General features: G+C 42.9%; 1 protein-coding gene across 1 annotated transcript in view; it reads left to right on the top strand.

Moving 5' to 3' along the window:
- Positions 1–22956, top strand: part of pigm (phosphatidylinositol glycan anchor biosynthesis, class M) — a 31479-nt gene extending 8523 nt beyond the window's left edge. Inside the window, exons 2-5 of the mRNA XM_072509841.1 lie at positions 10660–11243; positions 17944–18202; positions 19702–19803; positions 20529–22956. Of these exons, the coding sequence (XP_072365942.1) occupies positions 10660–11243; positions 17944–18202; positions 19702–19803; positions 20529–20696 (1113 nt within the window). The 3' untranslated portion in view covers positions 20697–22956. The remainder of the gene's footprint in view (positions 1–10659; positions 11244–17943; positions 18203–19701; positions 19804–20528) is intronic.
- Positions 22957–23184: the final 228 nt, after the last annotated feature.

The raw sequence follows: 23184 nt of genomic DNA, 5'->3' as shown, positions 1-23184 counted from the left end.
GGTTTGTATATTGGGGGAATTCATGATGTAGTTGTAAGATGTTTATTTATGTGTTCTTTGTTTTTCTTTTTTCTCTAAGGGGGGGGTTTGTTGAAAATATATAAAAATTTGAATAAAAATATTTCTTAAAAAAAACTTCTATACATTGTGGAAATACAGAATTACCATGAGATGTTAAAGTTTACTCATTTTCCATGGCGAAAGAGCGCACCACATATTCGCCGCTCTGCACATGTGCAGGTTTGCTATTCGCAATTTAACACATCCGACAAACAGCGGGAGTTCACTTGATGGTGGTCTACTGGAAAGTACTTCCCATTTGACCAGTCGACTGCGATCAATGTCTGGTACCTCTGGTGTATGGGTAACATACAAGCACAAAAGATTGGCTGGCTGGTAGAAAACTGAGTATGCATAAATGGGTTGTTTTCTAATTGTTAGGATGTAATAACAACTGGAGTCCCACATGGGTCTGTGCTGGGACCTCAACATTTTACAATTTATATCAATGACTTGTATGTTGGGAGCGATGGTATGATAGCTAAATTTGCAGAGGACACAAAGATAGGTGGGAAAATACATTGGGAAGAGGACAGAAGGAGGTTGCAGAGGATATAGATAGGTTGAGTAAGTGGGCAAAAATATGGTAGATGTATAATTTGGGAAAATGTAAAGTTGTTCCCTTTGGCAGGAACAATAAAAAAGGAGGGTATTACTTAAAAACAGAGAATGACTGCAGCATTCTGAGGTGTAGAGGGATCTAGGTGTTATATTGCATAAGTCACAAAATGTTAGTGTGCAAGTACAATGAGTAATTAAGGCGATTAATGGAATGCAGTCCGTCATTACAAGAAGAAGTCTCACAACACCAGGTTAAAGTCCAACAGGTTTATTTGAAATCACAAGCTTCCGGAGCGCTGCTCCTTCATCAGGTGAAGTGGAAGCAGGTTCACAATCTCAGCATATATAGGAGAGAGATAATTGCAAGATGATTACAGATTGGAATGTCCAACACTGGCATCTCCACTTCATTACAAGAGGAATTGAACAGCAAAATAAGGATGCTATGCTTCATTTATATAGGGCATTGATGAGACCATCTCCAATACTTGGTCTTCGTATTTGAGGAAGAATGTAAATGCTTTGGAGACATTTCAGAGAAGGTCTACTCAACTGATGCCTGGAATCAGCGGGTTGTCTTATGAGAATGGGTTGGACAAGCTGGGCTTGTTTTCACTGGAACGTAGAATAGTGAGGGGTGATTTGATTGAAGTATATAAAATACTGAATGGACATGGTTAATGTTTCCTCTTATGGGTGAGTTCAGTACTGGGAGACACTGCTTTAAAATTAGGGGTCTCTTTTTAAAGGGCAGAGATAAAGAGAAATCTTTTCTGACAGTAGTGTGACTTTGAAACTCTCTGCCTCTGGAGGTGGGGGTCTTTGAATATTTTTAAGGTGTAGGTATATAGATTCTTGTTAGGCAAGACAATCAAAGGTTATCGGAAGTAGATGAGGAAATCTGGAATTAGAAATGCACACAGATCAGCCATCAGATCATCTTTCTGGATGGCGGAGCAGGCTCGAGAGGAAAAGTGGCTGCCTTCTATTTCGTATGTTCATATATGTACACGGTACTCTACATGTGGTCTCACCAATGCCCTGTATCAGAAGACCATAAGACATAGGATCGGAAGTAAGGCCATTCAGCCCATCGAGTCCACTCCACCATTCAATCATGGCTGATTTCAACTCCATTTACCCGCTCTCTCTCCATAGCCCTTAATTCCTCGAGAAATCAAAATTTATCAACTTCTGTCTTAAAGACACTCAACGTCCCGGCCTCCACCTCCCTCTGTGGCAATGAATTCCACAGACCCACCACTCTCTGGCTGAAGAAATTTCTCCTCATCTCTGTTCTAAAGTGACTCCCTTTTATTCTAAGGCTGTGCCCCCGGGTCCTAGTCTCCCCTGCTAATGGAAACAACTTCCCTACGTCCACCCTATCTAAGCCATTCATTATCTTGTAAGTTTCTATTAGATCTCCCCTCAACCTCCTAAACTCCAATGAATATAATCCCAGGATCCTCAGACGTTCATCGTATGTTAGGCCGACCATTCCTGGGATCATCCGTGTGAATCTCCGCTGGACCCGCTCCAGTGTCAGTATGTCCTTCCTGAGGTGTGGGGCCCAAAATTGCTCACAGTATTCTAAATGGGGCCTAACTAATGCTTTATAAAGTTTCAGAAGTACATCCCTGCTTTTATATTCCAAACCTCTTGAGATCAATGACAACACTGCATTTGCTTTCTTAATTATGGACTCAACCTGCAAGTTTACCTTTAGAGAATCCTGGACTAGGACGCCCAAGTCCCTTTGCACTTCAGCATTATGAATTTTGTCACCGTTTAGAAAATAGTCCATGCCTCTATTCTTTTTTCCAAAGTGCAAGACCTCGCACTTGCCCACGTTGAATTTCATCAGCCATTTCTTGGACCACTCTCCGAAACTGTCTAAATCTTTCTGCAGCCTCCCCACCTCCTCCATACTACCTGCCCCTCCACCTATCTTTGTATCATCGGCAAACTTAGCCAGAATGCCCCCAGTCCCGTCATCTAGATCGTTAATATATAAAGAGAACAGCTGTGGCCCCAACACTGAATCCTGTGGGACACCACTCGTCACCGGTTGCCATTCTGAAAAAGAACCTTTTATCACAACTCTCTGCCTTCTGCCTGACAGCCAATCATCAATCCATGTTAGTACCTTGCCTCGAATACCATGGGCCCTTATTTTACTCAGCAGTCTCCCGTGAGGCGCCTTATCAAAGGCCTTTTGGAAGTCAAGATAGATAACATCCATTGGCTCTCCTTGGTCTAACCTATTTGTTATCCCTTCAAAGAACTCTAACAGGTTTGTCAGGCACGACCTCCCCTTACTAAATCCATGCTGACTTGTCCTAATCCGACCCTGCACTTCCAAGAATTTAGAAATCTCATCCTTAACAATGGATTCTAGAACCTTGCCAACAACCGAGGTTAGGCTAATTGGCCTATAATTTTCCATCTTTTTCCTTGTTCCCTTCTTGAACAGGGGGGTTACAATAGCGATTTTCCAATCCTCTGGGACTTTCCCTGACTCCAGTGACTTTTGAAAGATCATAACTAACGCCTCCACTATTTCTTCAGCTATCTCCTTTAGAACTCTAGGATGTAGCCCATCTGGGCCCGGAGATTTATCAATTTTTAGACCTCTTAGTTTCTCTAGCACTTTCTCCTTTGTGATGGCTACCATGTTCAACTCTGCCCCCTGACTCTCCTGAATTGTTGAACTGTGAAGACTGACGCAAAGTACTTATTTAGTTCCTCAGCTATTTCCTTGTCTCCCATCACTAGATTACCAGCGTCATTTTGGAGCAGCCCAATGTCTACTTTTGCCTCCCGTTTGTTTTTAATTTATTCAAAGAAACTTTTACTATTATTCCTAATGCTACTGGCTAGCCTACCTTCATATTTGATCCTCTCTTTCCTTATTTCTCTCTTTGTTATCCTCTGTTTGCTTTTGTAGCCTTCCCAATCTTCTGACTTCCCACTACTCTTTGCCACATTATAGGCTTTCTCTTTTGCTTTGATGCATTCCCTAACTTCCTTTGTCAGCCATGGCTGCCTAATCCCCTCTCTGATAACCTTTCTTTTCTTTGGGATGAACCTCTGTATTGTGTCCTCAATTACTCAATTGCTGTTCTACTGTCATTCCCACTAGGCTCTGCTCCCAGTCGATTTTCGTCAGCTCCTCCCTCATGCCCCTGTAGTTACCTTTATTTAACTGTAACACCTTTACATCTGATTCTACCTTTCTTTCAAATTGGAGATTGAATTCTACCATATTATGATCACTGCCTCCTAAGTGTTCCCTTACTTTAAGATCTTTAATCAAGTCTGGCTCATTATATAACACTAAGTCCAGAATGGCCTGTTCCCTCGTGGGCTCCATCACAAGCTGTTCCAAAAAGCCCTCCTGTAAACATTCAATGAATTCCCTTTCCTTGGGTCCACTGGCAGCATTATTTACCCAGTCCACCTGCATATTGAAGTCCCCCATGATCACTGTGACCTTGCCTTTCTGACATGCACTTTCTATTTCGTGGTGCATTTTGTGCACCTGGTCCTGACCACTGTTAGGAGGCCTGTACATAACTCCCATTATGGTTTTTTTGCCTTTGTGGTTCCTCAACTCTACCCACACAGACTCCACATCATCTGACCCTATGTCGTTTAGTGCTATTGATTTAATTTCATTCCTAATTAACAAGGCGACCCCGCCCCCTCTGCCTACCTCTCTGTCTTTTCGATAGGTTGTGAATCCCTGGATGTTTAAATGCCAGTCCTGAACCCCCTGCAACCACGTCTCTGTGATGCCTACCACATCATACCTGCCAGTCACAATCTGGGCCACAAGCTCATCTACCTTGTTCCGTACACTGCGCGCATTTAAATATAGCACCTTTAATTCTCTATTGACCGTCCCTTTTTGTTTTCTTCGTGTGGTGGACCTTGGTTTACTGAGCCTTTCCATACACTGTGTCATATTTTGTGGGATGGGGACTATCGTAACCTCTCCTGAGTTCTGTCTTTTCGTGCTTTTTTTGTATTCCTAAGCAGCTACGCTTCCCACTGATTACTTCACTTCTTGGTTCCCTGACTTTCCCTTCCCCACCCCCCCCAATCTCTAGTTTGAAGCATAGCCTCTCTACTTTTGTATTCATGTTCCTGTGCAAGTCACAATAACACTCTGTTAGCTTTCTTAATTACTTGCTGTACCTTCATGCTAATCTTTTGTGATTCATGCACGAGGACACCTAGATCTATTTGCACCTTGGTGCTCTGCAATCTCTCGCCACTTAGCTATTATGCTTTTTTTATTTGTCCTGCCAAAATGGGCAATTTTCCATTTTCCCACATTATGCAACATTAGCCAGATCTTATCCCATATTATTGACTGGTGGCGGATCAGGCTCAAGGGGCCATATGGCCTTTATTGACTCCCAGTTCTTGCGTTCCTATGAATCGCCAGATTTGTTTACACCGAATGCTCATAAATTCTCTGGATTATTAGCCTAATAACAACTACTACATTACCATGTTCTAAACTCATGTACAAATTAGAATATAAATCGCAATAGACCTTTAAGAATGTGGGGCAAATGTGAGTCACGATTCTTCTGTGCAGCCACAGTCTCCAACTTTATTGATTGACTGTTCTCCGCTTGGCTGCTGTAATTGTTTTTTGTTAACGTCTTCAAAGGTTCTAGGAACAAAGTGGTCTCTTGAGAGCATGGACTGTAATACCTTTTAGACTGTTTATCTTTTTTTTTGGAGGACCAAAGTAGTGAAAAGACAATAAAATCCTATTGTACAATTTCTACCACACTTTTTAATAAACATGGTCAGCTCTTTTAATTTAAACTGTTTTTAACAGTTCTATTTTTTGAAATTGGAATATATTGTGAGGTGCCTAAATGCTTGATATGCATATGAATGTGATCCCATTTGTCAATTTTTAACAACTTTTTTAAAAATAATGTTTTTATTCTCCATTTTCACATTTTCCTTCAAAATTTAAGGCCCCCGCCCGGGTCCCTTTCCCCCTTGCCCGGCCCTAGGAAAGCCCAGAAATCCCCTTTTAGCACACAAACCCCGCATATCCACCTACACCCCAAAGAGCCCTAATTTCCCGCATGCAGTGAAACAAAAAAAGAAGAAAATCCAGTCAGTCATGAGGTCACATCGGCACATGGCCATTTCTCAATTTCTCAGTTCTGCCACAGTCCTTCTGCCTTCACAAACTCCTCCGCTGCTTCCGCCGTTCCAAAATAAAAGTCCCTGAGCTTGTAAGTCACCCTCCGCTTCGCTGGATATACAATGCCGCACTGCACCTTGCTAATGTACAGTGCCCTCTTCACCCGGTTGAAGGCAGCCTGCCTCCTCGCCAGCTCCACCGTAAAGTCCTGGTATACACGTATACCAGCTCCAGCCCACTGCACCACCCGCTTCTGCTTGGCCCAGCTCAGGACCTTCTCCTTCACACTGTACCTACGGAAGCACAGAGTCACTACCCTTGGCGGCTCACTTGCCATTGGTACAGGCCTCCACGACCGATGAGGCCGATCCAGTTCATATCGGGAGGGATCCTCCCCCTCCCCCAATAGTTTCGCCAGCATCGTGGCAAAATACTCAATCGGCCTCGGTCCTTCAACTCCTTCGGGCAGTCCCACAATCCTCAAATTCTGTCGCCTGGATCTGTTTACCAGGTCTTCCATTTTTCCTCGCAGATCCTTGTTAATGTCCATCACCTTCCGCATCTCCTTCCCCATCGAGGCAAGTTGATCACCGTGCTGCAATAACGTCTCCTCCACTTCCTTCAGCGCCTCCCCTTGCTCTCGCACCTCCGCCAATGCGCTCGCCACTGCCGTCATCACCGGGGAAATCGCCTCATCCACCAGCGCACTCAAAACCTCGCTCATCTCCTTCCTCATTATCTCCATGTATCTTGTAAACTGTCTTTTGAATTCCGCAGCCACCACCTTAGTTATTTCTTCAGCCGTAAGCAATGTGGCCTCCACTGGTGCTCCCCCACGGTGACCTTTCCACTCCCCGACGGACCTTCAGCTGTTTTCTTTACGGATGATTTTTTGCTTACCCTCGACATTCTTCTTCACTGTGTCTTTACTGTTTCTTCCTGCTTTTGCCACCTCTGTGAACCCTGGGACCGGGATTAAAGCCCCGAAAATGTCGTTCCCGAACGGGAGCCCTCCATTGTGCGGCCGCCTCCCGCCCGCCGTCACCGGAAGTCTAGACTGTTTATCTGCCCCTGTTTCCAAATTGTCAAAATTATTAATAGCCCGAGATCAAATACTGCAAAGTAGTACTGTGCCTGAAGGACCTTTGTTATGAGTTTCCACATTGTAATTCTGGAGTAATTACCTGAGATGGCAGATACTGCAGGATTTCAATAGCTTACTATTGGTGATGAGCACATCAGAGCTAAGGTATATAGTTTGGCTTGATCAGGTTCTGGACTGTGGCACATTATTAATAAAGTGCATCATTAACTGAGCTGTAAGTGCACTTTGCACATTCAATTCTTAGTGATTGGGTTGTCCGATGTTTTCACCGTAGATTTTCTGTTTCTCAAGTTCAGTGGGATACTGACATATCCATAATCCTGTGCCTGTATGCTACATACATTTCAGCTTGGTAGGTGTTTGTTTGTTATCTCTTGAGAATCTAGAAGTCATCTTCTGTCTTTCCTCTTCGCAAGTATACACAATCTATAATAATCATCAGACGTAGACTATCTTGACTGTTTTGGTTAGTCAGTATAAGCGGCGCGCTTGTTGATGGGTTTATTTGTTGGATGGTGCTTGGCGCACATGGGGTGTGCATGGACTGGAGACTGTGATGCTTGTCTGCCTGATACTAATTTGTTGGGGACAGCTTGAAAACAGTGCAAAGTAAGGTGGGATAACCATTAAATTACTGGAGAGATTGTTTCCATGAGGGATGGGATTGATGGGTGGAGCAAGATAGAGCTGGCATGGGAGGGGTGGATGAAATGTTGGAATTCATCAAGTGTAGCAAAGTAGTGGAGATAATTATTTGACTCAAAAACTATTCTATGTGCTAAAACTAGATAAGTAGAAGACCTATCGGGTGAATTAAAAGAATACCTCAGCGATCATTTGATGGATGAGAGGGTAATAACAGTCTACACCAGGGACCCTCAAGTGTCTGAGATTACCTGTGGTCCATGAAGCCTTTCCAGGCGGTCCGTGAGCTGCTTCAAAATACAAGTCAATGATGCACAACACCATAGCTGAGGCCACACGTGAGAACAGGCCAGAAGACGTATCCCTACCATTCATGTGATGTCACGCAACCAGACTAGCTACTGTCTGCGTGGCATGAGTTGTTATAAGTGCACGCAGCTACAATGTAATTTTACAAACAATATTTGTGTTACTGTTACAGTATACAACTGTGAGGTTGGATTTTCAACATTTCAGCTGAAAGCAAGGAAGAGCTAAAGATTGGGCCTGACAAAGAACATGCAGTGCAGAAGGAGGTCATTCGGCCCATCGAGTCTGCACCGACCCACTTTAAGCCCTCACTTCCAACCTATCCCCGTAACCCAATAATTGCATCTAGCCTTTTTGTAGCTAAGGGCAATTTAGCATGTCCAATCCATCTAATCTCCATGTCTTTGGACTGTGGGAGGAAACCGGAGCACCCGGAGGAAACCCACGCAGACACAGGGAGAACATGCAGACTCCGCACAGACAGTGACCCAGTGGGGAATCAAACCTGGAACCCTGGCGCTGTGAAGCCACAGTGCTAACCACTGTGCTACCGTGCTGCTAGAGCTCTCCAGCTTGAAATCAAACATCACCTCATTGTTGTCTCTTTAAAAGCAGTATCATCTTCTCATTGATGCTGCTGATTATTTTAGGGGTGGCAAGGAAAGCAAGCGGGAGAGTACTGGAATGTGTTCAATGGGTCTTTTGCCTTGTCTCAGTGGACCATGGATAGAGAGATTTGGGAACTACTGACTTAGCTATACCCTTCAAGAGTGTCGAAACAGTTTTACTTCTAATGGACATTTCACTGGAAATTTAGATTCGAGGAAGGAGCAGTTATAATGTTGCAATAAAATTTGAAAGCTGAACAATGTTTTTTTCATAGAACAAGATTATTTGTTAGGAAGCTTTTTTCTTTCTTCAATGCTGAAATTATAAAAATTTCAAGGAAATAGTGTTTATCCCTCACAGTATTGAGTCTGTCGCAATTAAACCTGCCTTTTCAGCTCGGAGCTTTCCAAAATATACTTTCACATTTTATGACTAAACAAGACACTAGGCTAGACTCTTGACAAAATTTGCATTGTTATATTCCTAGGCCTGTGGAGCCTTGTCCAGAGTGAGAAGTTAAATTCTGTTAAAATCTTTAGTGAAAGAATTACCAGAAATCTTGTATTTAAAAAAAAAAGTTAAAATATTAATTTGGGAAACGTTTTACTCTTTGCTACTATTGTTTCTCTGCTATTATCTAATTTAAAATGCTCTGTTATTTAAAAAGGAGTATCAGAATGGATTGGAGAGAAATTCTGTAAGAACAGTCTGTGAGAGTTGCTAAAGCTTAACCCGGATAATGTGTGTGAGATGTGGGGCGAGATTCTCTGTTCTCTGACGCCGATTTCATAATCGGCGATCAGGCGGAGAATCCCTTTTGACGCCGAAATCGGGGGCTGCCCACTCCAAAATGGCATAATCGCGGCGGGCGCCGCACGTCATTGGGAAACCCTCAGTGCGTCACCTGAAGGCACCCCCGCAATGCTCCGTCCCCAATGGTCCGAGTTCCCGACGGTACATGACACGTGTGGTCTTAGCCGTGCGGGAACGCGGCATGGCAGCTGCGGACTGTGTCCAGCGCTGCCACAGTCAGGCGGGAGCCATGCTGCCGGCCGAGGGGGGCTTCTGCGAGGGCTGGTGGGGGGGGCACTATCTGGCAGGTCGGGTCCGCTCATGGCCAGCACTATGTTTTATGGTGCGACCACTGCAGGTCATCGCATGCGCGGCCACGGGCCTGGCCATTCTACAGCCGTTTATTTCATGGAGGCCAGGAGTTTTACGCAGAGCAGTGACTAGCCCCTCACCGGTCGCAGGATCGGTGATGGGGTGCCGCCAATTTTATTCACGTAAAACGCCACAGATTCTCCGCCCTTAGCCTCAGAAACGGAGAATCCAGTCCCCTGTTATCATGACAAATGTTGTCTTTTTATTTTATTAAATGTGTGCTAAACTACAGTCATGTAATAATATGGTGGTCTAATTAACTATTTCTCTCATTAGCTGCTCCTAATCACAGAATAATAGTGTAGAAGAGGCCCTTCGGCCCACCAAGTCTGCACCGACGCATGAAAAACACCTGACCTGTCTACCTAATCCCATTTGCCAGCACTTGGCCTTGAATGTTATGACGTGCAAAGTGCTCATCCAGCTACTTTTTAAAGGATGTGAGGCAACCCGCCTCTACCATCCTCTCAGACAGTGTATTCCAGACCGTCACCACCTTCTGGGAAAAAGTTTTTCCTCCAATCCCCCTTAAACCTCCTGCCCCTCACCTCGAACTTGTGTCCGAGGCGGTGGTGAGGCTTTTTGGATTTTAACTATGGTTAAGAAGCTGGATACGATTTCCTTCTTCAGAGTTTTAAACAAACCCCTGAGTTGTGACTGAAAGTAGTGTTGTGAGCACTTTAGGAAATGTGGCTGCAGAAGTATCATTATCAGCATCTCAGCAAAGCTTGAGATGGAGAAATATTTGCCAGTTTAATTATTGATTTTTTTTCTTTCAAGCTTAGGATTTGGGAAAGCAGTTTTATGCTGGAAGTAAAAACAGGGTTAAGTACTGATGATTATGAATCTGTCGTTGGTTATAGGCGATGTACAACTGAATTGAGATCAATTGAATTTTGTACAATAATGATAATGCATTAAGTTGAGGTGCATTTTTTATTATTTGTGTTAAAATGCTAAACCATGTCTAGAGTCAACACCTATCATTGAATAAATAATTGGTTTTCCTATTTTAAATTTATTTCAGGGAGATTCTCCATACAAAAGAGCAACCTATCGTTACACTCCATTACTGGCATGGATGTTAACTCCCAACATCTACCTCACGGAACTGTATGGAAAATTCCTCTTTGTTATACTTGATGTCTTTGCAGCTCACCTCATGCACAGGATCCTATGTCTTCGAGGACTGGACAGCCGCAGAGCAAGCTGGTATTGCAGCCTATGGCTTTTCAACCCTTTGCCAATGACCGTCTCGAGCAGAGGGAATGCAGAAGCTGTTCTTGCAGTGTTGGTGCTGGCTACTTTGCACTGCCTAGAGAGCAGACAGATTGTGAAGGCTGCCTTGTTTTACGGGCTTTCTGTACATATGAAAATTTACCCAGTGACCTATGCAGTCCCCATACTCTTATCACTTCAGACTGACCAACAAGCAACAGGGAATGATACTCCAACTGCATGGAATAAAGGCACCCTTAAAGACACTGGTTTCCACAGTTATGTGAGAGCTTTCCTGAAGCTGATTGTCAGACTGCTGAACAGGGACGTGCTGCTATTTGTTGGTATTGCTGGACTGTTATTTCTCGGCCTTGGGGTTCTTTTCTATTGCAGGTAAAGTAATTAATATCTTCTGTCACCTGATGGCTCAATGGGTAAATGCACTGACACATACTGACCAGGAAGGTCCCAGATTTGACTGTCTGGTTGCTGGGTTGATTAGTCTCTATTAAGGCACAAGAGGTGACTGCAATGGAGAAAATTGGGTGGGTTTTCCATTCTTAATTGGTGACCTGTGACACCTGCAGGGAAGGGACGTTTAAAACCAAATTGTTTATGGACTGTGAACACTGCCAGCATTTCTTGCTCATCCTTAATTGTCCTTGAAGGGTAATGGTGAGCTGCCTTCCACAGCTGCAGTCCATGTGGTATAGGTACACCCACAGTGCTGTTAGGGAGAGGGAGGGCTGGGGGGGGGGGGGGGGGGGGGGGGGGGGAGGAGTTCCAAGATTTTGACCCAGCACCAGTGCATGAACAGTGATCTAGTTCTATGTCAGAATGGTGTGTGTCTTGAAGGAGAACCTGCAGGTGGTGGTTTTCTCATGCTGTTGGCTTCCTTCTAGCCAGTATAGGTGGTGGGTTTGGGAGATGCTGTAGCAGGAAACTTGGTGAGCAGTGCATTTTGCAGATGGAATTCAGTAATGTTAATGCTGGCAAATGTCATTGGGAGATGGTTGGAGTCTCTCTTGGAAATTTTCATTGCCAAACACTGTAGGTTGAATGTTATTTGCCACTTGCCAACCCAAGCCTGATCGTTATCCAGATCTTGCTGCATTTGGACATGAACTTCTTCAATATCTCGGGTGTTACGAATGGTACTGAACACAGTTCAGTCATCAGTAAACATCCACCCTCCCAAACCTTGTGATGGAGGGAAGGTCATCGATGAAGCAGCCGAATATGGTTGAACTTAGGACTCCATCAGTACTGTAGAAGCTCAACACCATCCAGAACAAAGCCACCTGTTTGATTGGCACCCCATCCACCACCTCCAACATGCACTCTCTCCACTACAAACACAGTAGCAACAGTGTGTACCATCTACAGGATGCACTGCAGCAATTTACCAAGGCTCCTTTGACAGCACCTTTCAAAACCACCACCTCTACCACGTGGAACGACGAGCACAGTAGTTGCACGGAAATACCGCCACTTGCAGGATCCCTTCCAAGCCATACACCTTCCTGACTCGGAACTATATCGTCATTCCTTCACTGTTACTGGGTCAAAGTCCTGGAACTCCCTCCCGAACAACACTAAATATACCTACATCAAAGGCTGCCGACCACCACTGCCAACGCAAGGGCAATGAAAATGCTGACCTAGTCAGTGATGCCCACGTCCCAAGGAAAAAAGTAAATTTTTATAAGAAATAAATTGCCCTGAGGAACTTCTGTAGTGATATCCCAGGCCTCCATAAACCTTAACCATCTTCCTTTGTGTGAGGTGTGTCTCCAATCGGTGGAGCATTTCCCCCTGATTCCCATTTACTTTAGTTTTGCGAGGGCTCTTAGATTGGAATGTTATCTTGGTGCAAACACAAATCTGGTGTTCTTGATTAACAAAGGGACCAGGGGTTATGGGGAGAAGGCAGGAGAATGGGGATGAGGAACATAGAACATAGAACATAGAACATAGAACATTACAGCGCAGTACAAGCCCTTCGGCCCTCGATGTTGCGCCGACCTGTGAAACTACTCTAAAGCCCATCTACACTATTCCCTTATCATCCATATGTCTATCCAATGACCAATTAGTGTTCTCAGCCATGATCGAATGGAGGAGCAGACTCGATAGGCCAAATTGCCTAATTCTGCTCCTATGTCTTATGGTCTTATTGTGTTGAGGATGGTTATTGCCATTTCACCTCTAGAATTCAACTCTCCTGTCCATCTTTGCACAAATGATGGAGTGGAATCTGAAGCCCAGTGGCTCTGGTAGAATCCAAACTGAGCATTGGTGAGCATGTTATTGATGAATAAGTGCTGTTTGTTAGCACCATCGTGCCACCTTCCATCGTTTACTAATGATCAAGAATACACCGATTGAGGTGGTAATTGACCTTTTCGATTTATTTTTCTTTGCACATACTTGGACAATTTTCCACCCTGTCAGCTAGGTACCAGAGTTGTATTGTACGAGAACAATTTAGCTAGGGACACAGCTAGTTCTGAAGTTAAGTTTTCCAAACTACAGACTGGTTATTGTCAGGGCCCATAGCCGTTTTTGTATCCAGTCCTTTCAGCCATTTCTTGATATTGCAAGGAGTAAGTCGAGTTGGCTGAAGTTTTACATCAGTGATGCTGAGAACCTCAGGAGGTGGTCGATATGGATCATCCTCTCAGCAATTTGCAACCATGCCTTTTGCACTGAGCTGCTAGACTCGCCCATCATTGACGATGGGGATGTTTACAGAACCTCCTCCTTTGGTTAGTTCAATTGTCCAATACAATTCATGAGGCAGGACTGCAGAGTTTTGATCTGATTGATCAATTGGTTGTGGGATCACTTAGCTTTGTCTGTGGCACCCTTCTGCTGTTACCCAATGCATTTAGTCCTGTGGTGTAGCTTCACCAGGTTAGCATCTCACTTTTAGATTCTCCTGCTGTACCCCCCTTCACTCTTCATTTGAACCAGGATTAGTACCCCTGGCTTAATGGTCATAGAGAGAGCTGGACCATGAAGTTGCAGATTGTAGTTGAATACAATGTTGGCTACTGATGATCCACAGCCCCTCATGGCTGCCCAGTTCTGAGCTGTTAGGATAGATTCAGAACAGACCTATTTAGCATGATGGAGTATGTGCTCACTTTGCCACCCTCGGTGTTCATTCCAGTTGGTGTTTGTTCGTTCCTTCCAGTTGGTGTCTGTTGCTTCCAGTTGGTGTCTGTTGCTTCCAGTTGGTGTCTGTTGCTTCCAGTTGGTGTCTGTTGCTTCCAGTTGGTGTCTGTTGCTTCCAGTTGGTGTTTCCTTTCCCAAAAATACACACCTTTGGTTGTTGTGCTGCCACATGCAGTCAAAATTCAACATTTGTATGAAAATCTACCATTTGAGGAATTTCATGTAAATCACTTCGCGCCATTGATTTCAGAAAAATGAGGCAGAGCGTTGATAAAGTTACTAGAGTTGATTTTGTGTATCAGACTACATAAGGCATTTTAATGAAATACCACAATACATTTATTACCAAATTTGAAGCTCATGGGATTAAAGAGTGTTGGCAGCCTGGATACAAAATTGAGTAGGAGACAGAAGGCATTGAATACTGTTGAATGGTTGTTTTTCAGACTGGGGACAAGTGTATACAGTGGTGTCTATCAGGAGCCAGTTAGAATTACAGGGCATAAGTTCAAAATTTGCAAATGATACAACCCTCAAATATAGTAAATAGAATGTTAGTTGCAGTGTAACTTTCAATTCAATCAGCTTCTAAATCAGCTTTGACTTGACTACTTTGATTTATTGTTGTTTGTACAAGACTTAACCAGTTAAAGCAAAAACAGGACTCTTTGGATAGTAAATTTTTGAAAATTTATTAAAGAAAAGGTTATACTTAACTTTGGACAGTGACAATGAAGTTTTGGTCACTTTAGCTTTCTCTCATGTCTCTGGTCTTGATCTTGAACCCACTTGTGGAGGTTGACACATAGTTACTCTTTAGAGCCGTTAAAATCTTGGCTAACAACAAACCCATACTAACTCACTTTTCTCCCTTTGAACATCATGTCATCGACAGGCCATCATTGACTGAATTGGCTCTAGCTGTTTAATAGATCTTTAGTTACAGCTTTCAATTGACAACATCTCAGTTCAACAGGATGTCTGTTCCATGGAAGACAATAGCTTATTTGCCATCTTGATCAGATTTCGAGCATTTCTTGTTCGTGAACCAAGACTATGGTGTCCCCAGCTTATCAGAAGCTGAGAAAGATTCCATTGTCTAAAGTTTCTCATGTATCTGCATTTTCCAGAAACGTTCAAGTTTATACAATAGTAATGACATCAATTTCTGAATTATACTTCCTCAAGATTCATTCATTACCTTATCATTGTATCGTGACTGGCTTCAACTTGATACAAGATCGGTACGTGTAAGTTTAATACAGAATGTGAAATGGCGTGCAAAAGCCACATGTTAGTATTAAAATGGCTTTCTGGTTTGTTACTGATTGCTGTAAATACAGTATAAAGTGTTTTTAAGACAACATTTGACTGACTGGTGAAATACTCCGACAAATGGCAGATGCAATTTTGAAAGTGTGAGTGGTGTATTTTGAAAAGCAGGAGGAAGAGAATATAAATTAAACGCTACAATTTAAGGGGTAACGAGGGTCACCTGCACAAATCCTTTGAACGTGGCAAACAAGTTGACTAAGTTGTTAAAAGTATAAGGGATCCTTGGCTTTATAAATGGAGGCATAGAATGCAAAAGCAAGGTTGTTCTGCAAAACCTTTTAGATATCACTGGTTAAGCCTCAGTTGGAGCTTTGTGGCTAATTCTTGTTACCAAACTTTAGAAATGATTTCAATACCTTTGAGAAGGTGCAGAGGAGACTTAGGAGAATGGTAACGGGGATACAGGACTTCAATTATGTCGGGAGACTGCAGAAGCTGGAATTATTCTTAGAACAGAGAGAGATTTAATAAAAGTTTTCAAAATCATGAGTAGTTAGAGTAAATAAGGAGAAACTGTTTCCACTGACAGGAGGGTCAGTAACCAAAAGACACTGCTGAAGGGACGAATGAGGATTATTTTTGTGCAGTGAACTATGGTCTGGAATGAGTGAAGTCAGGGAGTGGAACTGATTGCTTCGCTTTTTCAGAGACCTGGCACAAGCACAAGGGCTGAAAGACCACAAATTTTGTCCTGTTAAATTCAATGAAACCACCTCCTCCATAGCACATGCGTGGAATCTGCTTTCTTGGGTCTGGTTGGAAGCCTGGAAAGGCCGTCCCTGCAAGGTGAACTGTTAATTCTGAGGGAGTAAGCTGCCTCTTTAGTTATCCCATTAATTATTGAATGTGCATCCCCGTATAAATGGTCAGGCATGAGAGCAAAGGACCCAAGGTAAATGATGGAATGGAAATTGTTCTGATGTTCTAAATACATTGTGGGGCTGGTTTTCTCAGTTGGCTCGATGGTTAGCATATGCATCATAAACACCAACAGCATGGGAGTACAATCCCCATTCCAATTGAGGTAGACCTGAAGCCTGTCGGGCCTTACCTACCTACAATAAACAAAATTTGCAGCACTTCATCAGCATTTGGTGAATAATCACCAAGGACCTACCTTTGGGCAGAGAACTCTTAAAAATTCAGAATGAATGTCTTACAAGTTGGAAATAATCTTGTAACTGATCCTAGGGACAATTGAGGATGTAAATGTGGTCCACTTAGCAGTGCCAGTTTTATTCCCTGTATTTTTCCAGCTTTTACTTTTTTCTTTATTTTGTATTTGTTCATGGGAAGTGGGCATCGCAGGCTGTGCCAGCATTTATTGCTCAATCCTAATTGCCCTTGAGGGGCAGTTAAGAGTCAACCACATTGCTGTGGGCCTGGAGTCACATATAGGCCAGACCAGGTAAGGGCAGCAGATTTCCTTCCCTAAAGGACATTAGTGAACCAGATGAGGTTTTACGACAATGGTTTCATGGTCATCACTAGATTTTTAATTCCAGATTTTTTTATTGAATTCAAATTTCACTATCCGCAGTGGTGGTATTTGAACCTGGGAGCCCAGAGTATACTGGGTCTCTGGATTACTAGTCCCGTGACAATATCACTATGCTACCGCCTCCCAACACAATTTTTAATTAGTTACTAAAACTGGTCTTCAATGTCTTTAGACATTGCTTTAAGCTGTCCGTAAACAATATGCATTATCCATGTGAGTTTCTTTTAAAGCTGAGAGCCTTCATCCCTGCACTGCAAACCTTCCTCAGTCAGGAGGGTGGCTGGAAATGTTGTTTCCCCTCTGTTAACACTACATGGTCCAGCAGTAGTGACAGATGACTGACTCCAAATATTTATATTTTTATTTTTTATTTTTTTTAAATTTAGAGTACCCAATTCATTTTTTTCCAATTGAGGGGCAATTTAGCGTGGCCAATCCACCTAGCTTGCACATCTTTTTGGGTTGTGGGGGTGAAACCCATGCAAACCCGGAGAGAATGTGCAAACTCCACACGGACAGTGATCCAGGGCTGGGATCGAACCTGGGACCTCGGCCTCGTGAGGCCACAGTGCTAACCCACTGCGCCACCGTGCTGCCCGACTCTAAATATTTTTGCCTCAATTTGTAAAATCCATTGAATCCCTACAGTACAGAAGGCCATCCAGCCCACAGAGTCTGCAATGAACCTCTGAAAGAGCCCTATCCCCATTACCACACCTGACCTGCACTAGAAGTCCTAAGGGACAATTTAACATGGCCAATCCACCTAACCTATACATCTTTGGACTGTGGGACGAAACCGGAGCACCTGAAAGAAACCTATGCAGACAAGGGAGAATGTGCAAGCTCCACACTCAGTCATCCATGGTTAGAATTAAACACAGGTCTCTGATTAGTTTCAATGTTCTGCATAATTGGTTTAATTTTAAAATTTGGGACAAATATAAAGTCTGCTATTCTCATTAAATCCTCATTGGTATATAATTTGTGATGGCACAGTAAAATTGCCATTCATAAAAAAAATTGCATTCTGTTACAAACTCTTAGATCTGCTTTTTTGTGTTCTTTCAAATGCAGTTATGGCTGGGAATTTCTGGAGCACACATACCTTTACCACTTAACGCGGAAAGACATTCGCCACAACTTCTCACCCTATTTCTACATGTTGTATTTGACTGCAGAGAGTGAGTGGAGCTCTGCTCTGGCACTAGCTGCTTTCTTCCCACAGTTCCTGCTGCTCTTCATCACGTCATTTGCTTATCACAAGGACCTGACCTTTTGCTGCTTCCTGCACACTGCTATTTTTGTCACTTTCAACAAAGTGTGCACTTCACAGGTGAGTGAAGGAATTCTCTTTTTGGATGCTCTAGCAGGTGCATGCATTTTCACTGTCTTTTCCCTGGGAAAATTTACCATTTTATAAAATTTGGATAAAACAGACTGAATAATTATGCTTTCAGAGTTCTAAAGGGACAAGATAATGTAGAACACAAACTCTTTCAACTTATCTCTTTGTCTAAGGGCAGCACGGTGGCACAGTGGTTAGCACTGTGTTCTACGGCGCTGAGGACCCAGCTTCGATCCCGTCCCCGGGTCACCATCTGTGTGGACTTTGCACATTCTCCCCGTGGCTGTGTGGGTCTCACCCCCACAACCCGAAGATGTGCAGGTTGGGTGGATTGGCCACGCTAAATTGCCCCTTAATTGGAAAAAAAATAATTGGGTACTCTGAATTTATAAAAAATCTTGTCTCCTTGTCTAGAACCAGAAGTCAGAACCTTCGTCTGTAGAGAGTAAATTCAATACTAATTTGGAAACATTGGCTGAACTTTGCCTTCCCTCGGGAGGTGGAGTGGTCGCAGGGTGGACAAAATAGCAGGGAGCAGTTCGGTACAATTCTGTCGCTGAGGAAGTTTCCAGTGGCGGGCAGCAGGCAGGCCGTGGATGTGGATAGGTTCCACGTTATGACCTTTTTAAGAGGGGCAACCAGTTGTCCAGGACACAGCTGTGTGCTTCCCTGGAATAATGTAAGGACATCTTAAACAAACAAAACAAAATTTTTCATTTCCTTTGAACATTTATCTTTACCAGATATAAAAATATTGAAAATGGGAGGGGGGAAAAAAGGCTGTGTGGCTGTCAGTCCAGCATCATCTAATTGGATAATGAGTCTTTTTACTTTCCAATTTGTATAGGAAGGCAGTGTGCCACAAGGATGGATGTACTGTCTGCCTAATGGCTGAAGCATGGGGCAATTGATATGATGAAACCTACATTAAATCGCAGGTGGTGATCCTAGCTCAATTGGACAGGAGGCCACCTCTAGTTGAATTACTAAGTTGGTTCCACTGACACCAAATGCAAATTTTGTGGATCCTCTTTTTGTCCTGATGTTGGGTCCCAAAGCCCACAGCAAAATTGAGCCCAATATTTCAGTAGGCTATTAGTAAATCTATGGAATATCTCGGGAGAAGATGTAAACAGATGAGTTAATACATGCAAAATATAATTTTTTCAGATACATTTTTGAAAATTTAAGTGTAGCATACATTATGGTTCCCAAAGTTCTCTACCACTAATGATTTCCCTGCCTCATGTCGTTTGTCTGTAGTATATTACAAGTTAACTTCTCAATCTTTGTTTTGTCTTTGCCCAACGTCGTCCTCCTCTCCCTCTCTCTTCCCCCCCCCCCCCTCCCCAACCCCCCAGCCATCTCCCTCCACTCTGTCCATATTTTGTCCAGCTGAAATGTATACATTTTCAGTCATATGTGGGATGAGAGAAGTGCATTGAATGTGTTGAAATAACTTGGGTGCCGTATGCTTACCATTTTAGTACTTCCTGTGGTATTTGTGTCTGCTACCAGTGGTTCTTCCATATCTGACACTTACCTGGAGAAGAGGCATGGTGCTGCTAGTTTTGTGGTTCATCGGTCAGGTTAGTATTGTTGCTTTACCATAGTGCTACCATCACAATACACTACAAATGTATCCGTAGCATCATGTATCTGCAGTGTGTGGTAAAATTTTGATATGAATTTTCAAGCAATTAAGACTCTGGTACCAGGAGCTCTATGGAGTAGAAATTTATTGCTGGGCTGCTCTTGTGTAGTCCTCTGGCCACTGTTGCATAGGCAAAGTTTAGTGTACGAGTCTGACAACTGCCTACCCCTCCATTCTACTTTTAAAAAAATCACTTGAGGGGTGTGGGCTTCACTGGCTAGACCATTCACTGCCCATCCATAATTGCCCATGAGAAGGTGGTGGTGACCTGCCCTATTAAACTGCTGCATCAAAGACAGACTGCTTTCCACAGAAATAGGAGAGTACTGGGAGATTCATCCTTGGAACGCCAGTTTCAGAATGATGGAGTCGGTTACATACATACATACATAGAAAATACAGTGCAGAAGAAGGCCATTCGGCCATCAAGTCTGCACTGACCCACTTTAAGCTCTCACTTTCACCCTATCCCTCCTAACCGTTTTGGACACTAATCCACCTAACCATTAGGTTGTCTGCCTAATCTTCCCAATGTCTGATGCAGGTAGAAATAAGTGTTAACTTTACCAGATATTAATAGCTTATTGTTTGTATAAAATCATATTTCTTTGAATCTGGTACTGATTTTGTTTTTTTTTCTTTTGGATTGTGTCAAACTAGGGGTTATGGCTCACTCCTGCATATTATCTGGAGTTTGAAGGACACAACACCTTTCTGTTCATTTGGATGGCTGGCTTGGTATTTCTTTCCATCAACTGCTTCATTCTGTTGGTATTGATCTCAAACTACAAGAAAAGAGAATTGCAGTCAAAAAGAAAGACCGAATAACAGCAGAGATGCTGTCCCGTTCCATCCGGATGGTGCTATTTGCTACCCAGATTGGACATAAAATGGATTCTGACCCGAAAATGGATTCTGACCCGTGACGATTTCCGTGGGGCACTGTTTTATTGAGATGTTATGATGGAGAATACATCCGGAAACTATTGTCCCCAAGATTTTATTTCCCAAAAAAAGGGGGCAATGCCTGGACATTTTTTGTTTTCTCCTGCAGAGGACTAGGTCCCTGCATACAAATCTAAGTAGCTTCCGCTAAATAAAAGGGAGCCACATTGCAAGCCTGACTGGTCAATCAAATTCGTTGTTTTTGTAATTCTTAGCACACTTAACAAAATTACAATTGATTCTTTTGCAAATATTAAAAGCAATTTTAAACAGTTTCCCTGGAGTACTGCTTCCAGGTCAAAGGTCTCTGACCTTAAATGTGAAGAATTACCATAGAATGTTTTTGACTGCGATCCTTTGATGCAGATGATCTATACTCACTCTACTATTTGGCACCCGCTTGCTAACTTTCTTGAAAGCATGAGTCCAGGTGCAGAATCGCCATCTACTGGTGACCTGATTGCCTGAGCCCCACCCTGGAATTCCTGGGGTCAGATAGTTTATATTGTACTAGTGTGTGACTGTACCAGTATTGGTATGCACTAAAGTACAAGGGCCTGGAGAATACAGTATTGGCCAGCTATTTGTGGAAGAAACTTAAGTCAGTAGCTGGAACAAAAAGTTGAGGGCTGATTTCACTTAACTATTTGGAATATTGCAGGGCATTCTGAGCCTTGATGTTCCTTTGAACCTCACTTCCACAGGTACGTGGTACCGATTATTCATTTTGTCCAAGGCATGTGAAAAGCAGGAATTGAGGCAGCAGATACCACCTTCCCTCTTTAATATGCCAAGTTGATTTTGAATGATCAGTCACCCGTCCCAGTGAAACTGCGGTTCTATCTTGAAGCAGGAGCTCTCACTCAGACTGCTGCACAAATTCTGGTTTAATTTCAAGATTTCCACATTTTGCTTATTAAATGTGCTTTGAGAGACATTTAATGAATGAAGTGGAAAAAATAAGACTTTTATTCAAACGCATTGTTTTTTAGGATAAAACCTTTCTTCCATCATTAAAATTTAGAGTAATAATTATGAGAATGAATTCTCACATCCCAAAGTATACCTTAGAAAAAGTTCTAGTGATGAATTTCATATGTTCCCTGAGGCAAATGTTGAATTTGAGCCTTTTTTTGTGCTGCTGAAGTGTGATGTGTAAAACATGAGATATAAAATTGGAAACTGTTAACCATGCTGGTTGTGCGAATAGTAATCCAGAGGCCTGGCCTAATATGACAGAGACATGAAACATCTTCAGCTGGTGGCCTGCCATCCATCATAAAGGGAAAAGCTGAAAATATTCACACAAGTGACAAGCAGCAACCACCTCTTGAAATTAAATGCTGTTGCTGAATAAACACCACTGGTGGAATTCTCCGTTCCTGAGATTAAGTGTTAACGCTGAGGCAGGATTTCTGAACTTCCACGACAGCAAACCTGGCTCTGCAGCTGGACCGATTCAGTGACTGTTAAGGGGCTAGCACCAGTGACCTGCGGAAGACAATCGATTCCAATGAGAAATGGTGTGGCATTCGTCTGATCCGTGACTGACACTCAGGAGGCTGAAAAGCTGCAGCCGCACATGCACACTTCACACCCCACACACACTCAACCCAGCCAACAAGATGGCACTGGTAGTGCTGAAGTGTGCCCATGCTGCTGATGTCGGCTGGGGCAAGAGGGCACCTAGGGGGTGGCCTGAGGGGACACCCATGTGACCTTAAGGAAAATACAGGGTCGGGCCCGCTAATAATACGCCAATGGTCTTTACTGTACGTAGGTTCTGGAACGCATTGATGCCTCTGTCGAGACAGTGGAGAATTGAGATTTGGGATGAAACCAGCCAATCGCACTCCCGATTCTGGCGTCGGCTAAAAGAGAATCCCACCCCACATTTAATATAATAAAACATTGAGCATTATGAAACAATATGACACAGCCCCTTGCTGAAGGTTTGAGACAGGGTTTCCCAAATATTTCTAGCCATGGAATCTTTGACCTCTCAAAATATTGACAGAGACCCTGAGAAAGTTAAACCATAAAAACTGATTATTTCTTTTTTGCACAAAGGGTCCAAGCATACAAAAAGTATTTTCTATATCTTATGTATACATTATAATTAAAAAGTTCTCTTTATTCAATACTTCAAGGTCTTCTTATTTTTGTCATTTTTTTTAAAAAAAATAGTTTTTATTCAAATTTTTCGGTCAAAGACAGTACAAAATTTTCCCTTTTGCAACTTTAAAACAATATACATAATGATGATGACCGTTTTTTTTTAAGAATAAATAATATATTAACTAGACGGCAACTGCCAGCAACAAAAATAAAAACTAGCCAATATCCAAAATAATAAAGTCACAAAAACCAA

The sequence above is a fragment of the Scyliorhinus torazame genome, chromosome 6 (assembly GCF_047496885.1).
Source record: "Scyliorhinus torazame isolate Kashiwa2021f chromosome 6, sScyTor2.1, whole genome shotgun sequence".
Taxonomy (NCBI): domain Eukaryota; kingdom Metazoa; phylum Chordata; class Chondrichthyes; order Carcharhiniformes; family Scyliorhinidae; genus Scyliorhinus; species Scyliorhinus torazame.
Note: the sequence above shows the minus strand (reverse complement) of the source record. Positions and strands in the feature narration are given on the sequence as shown.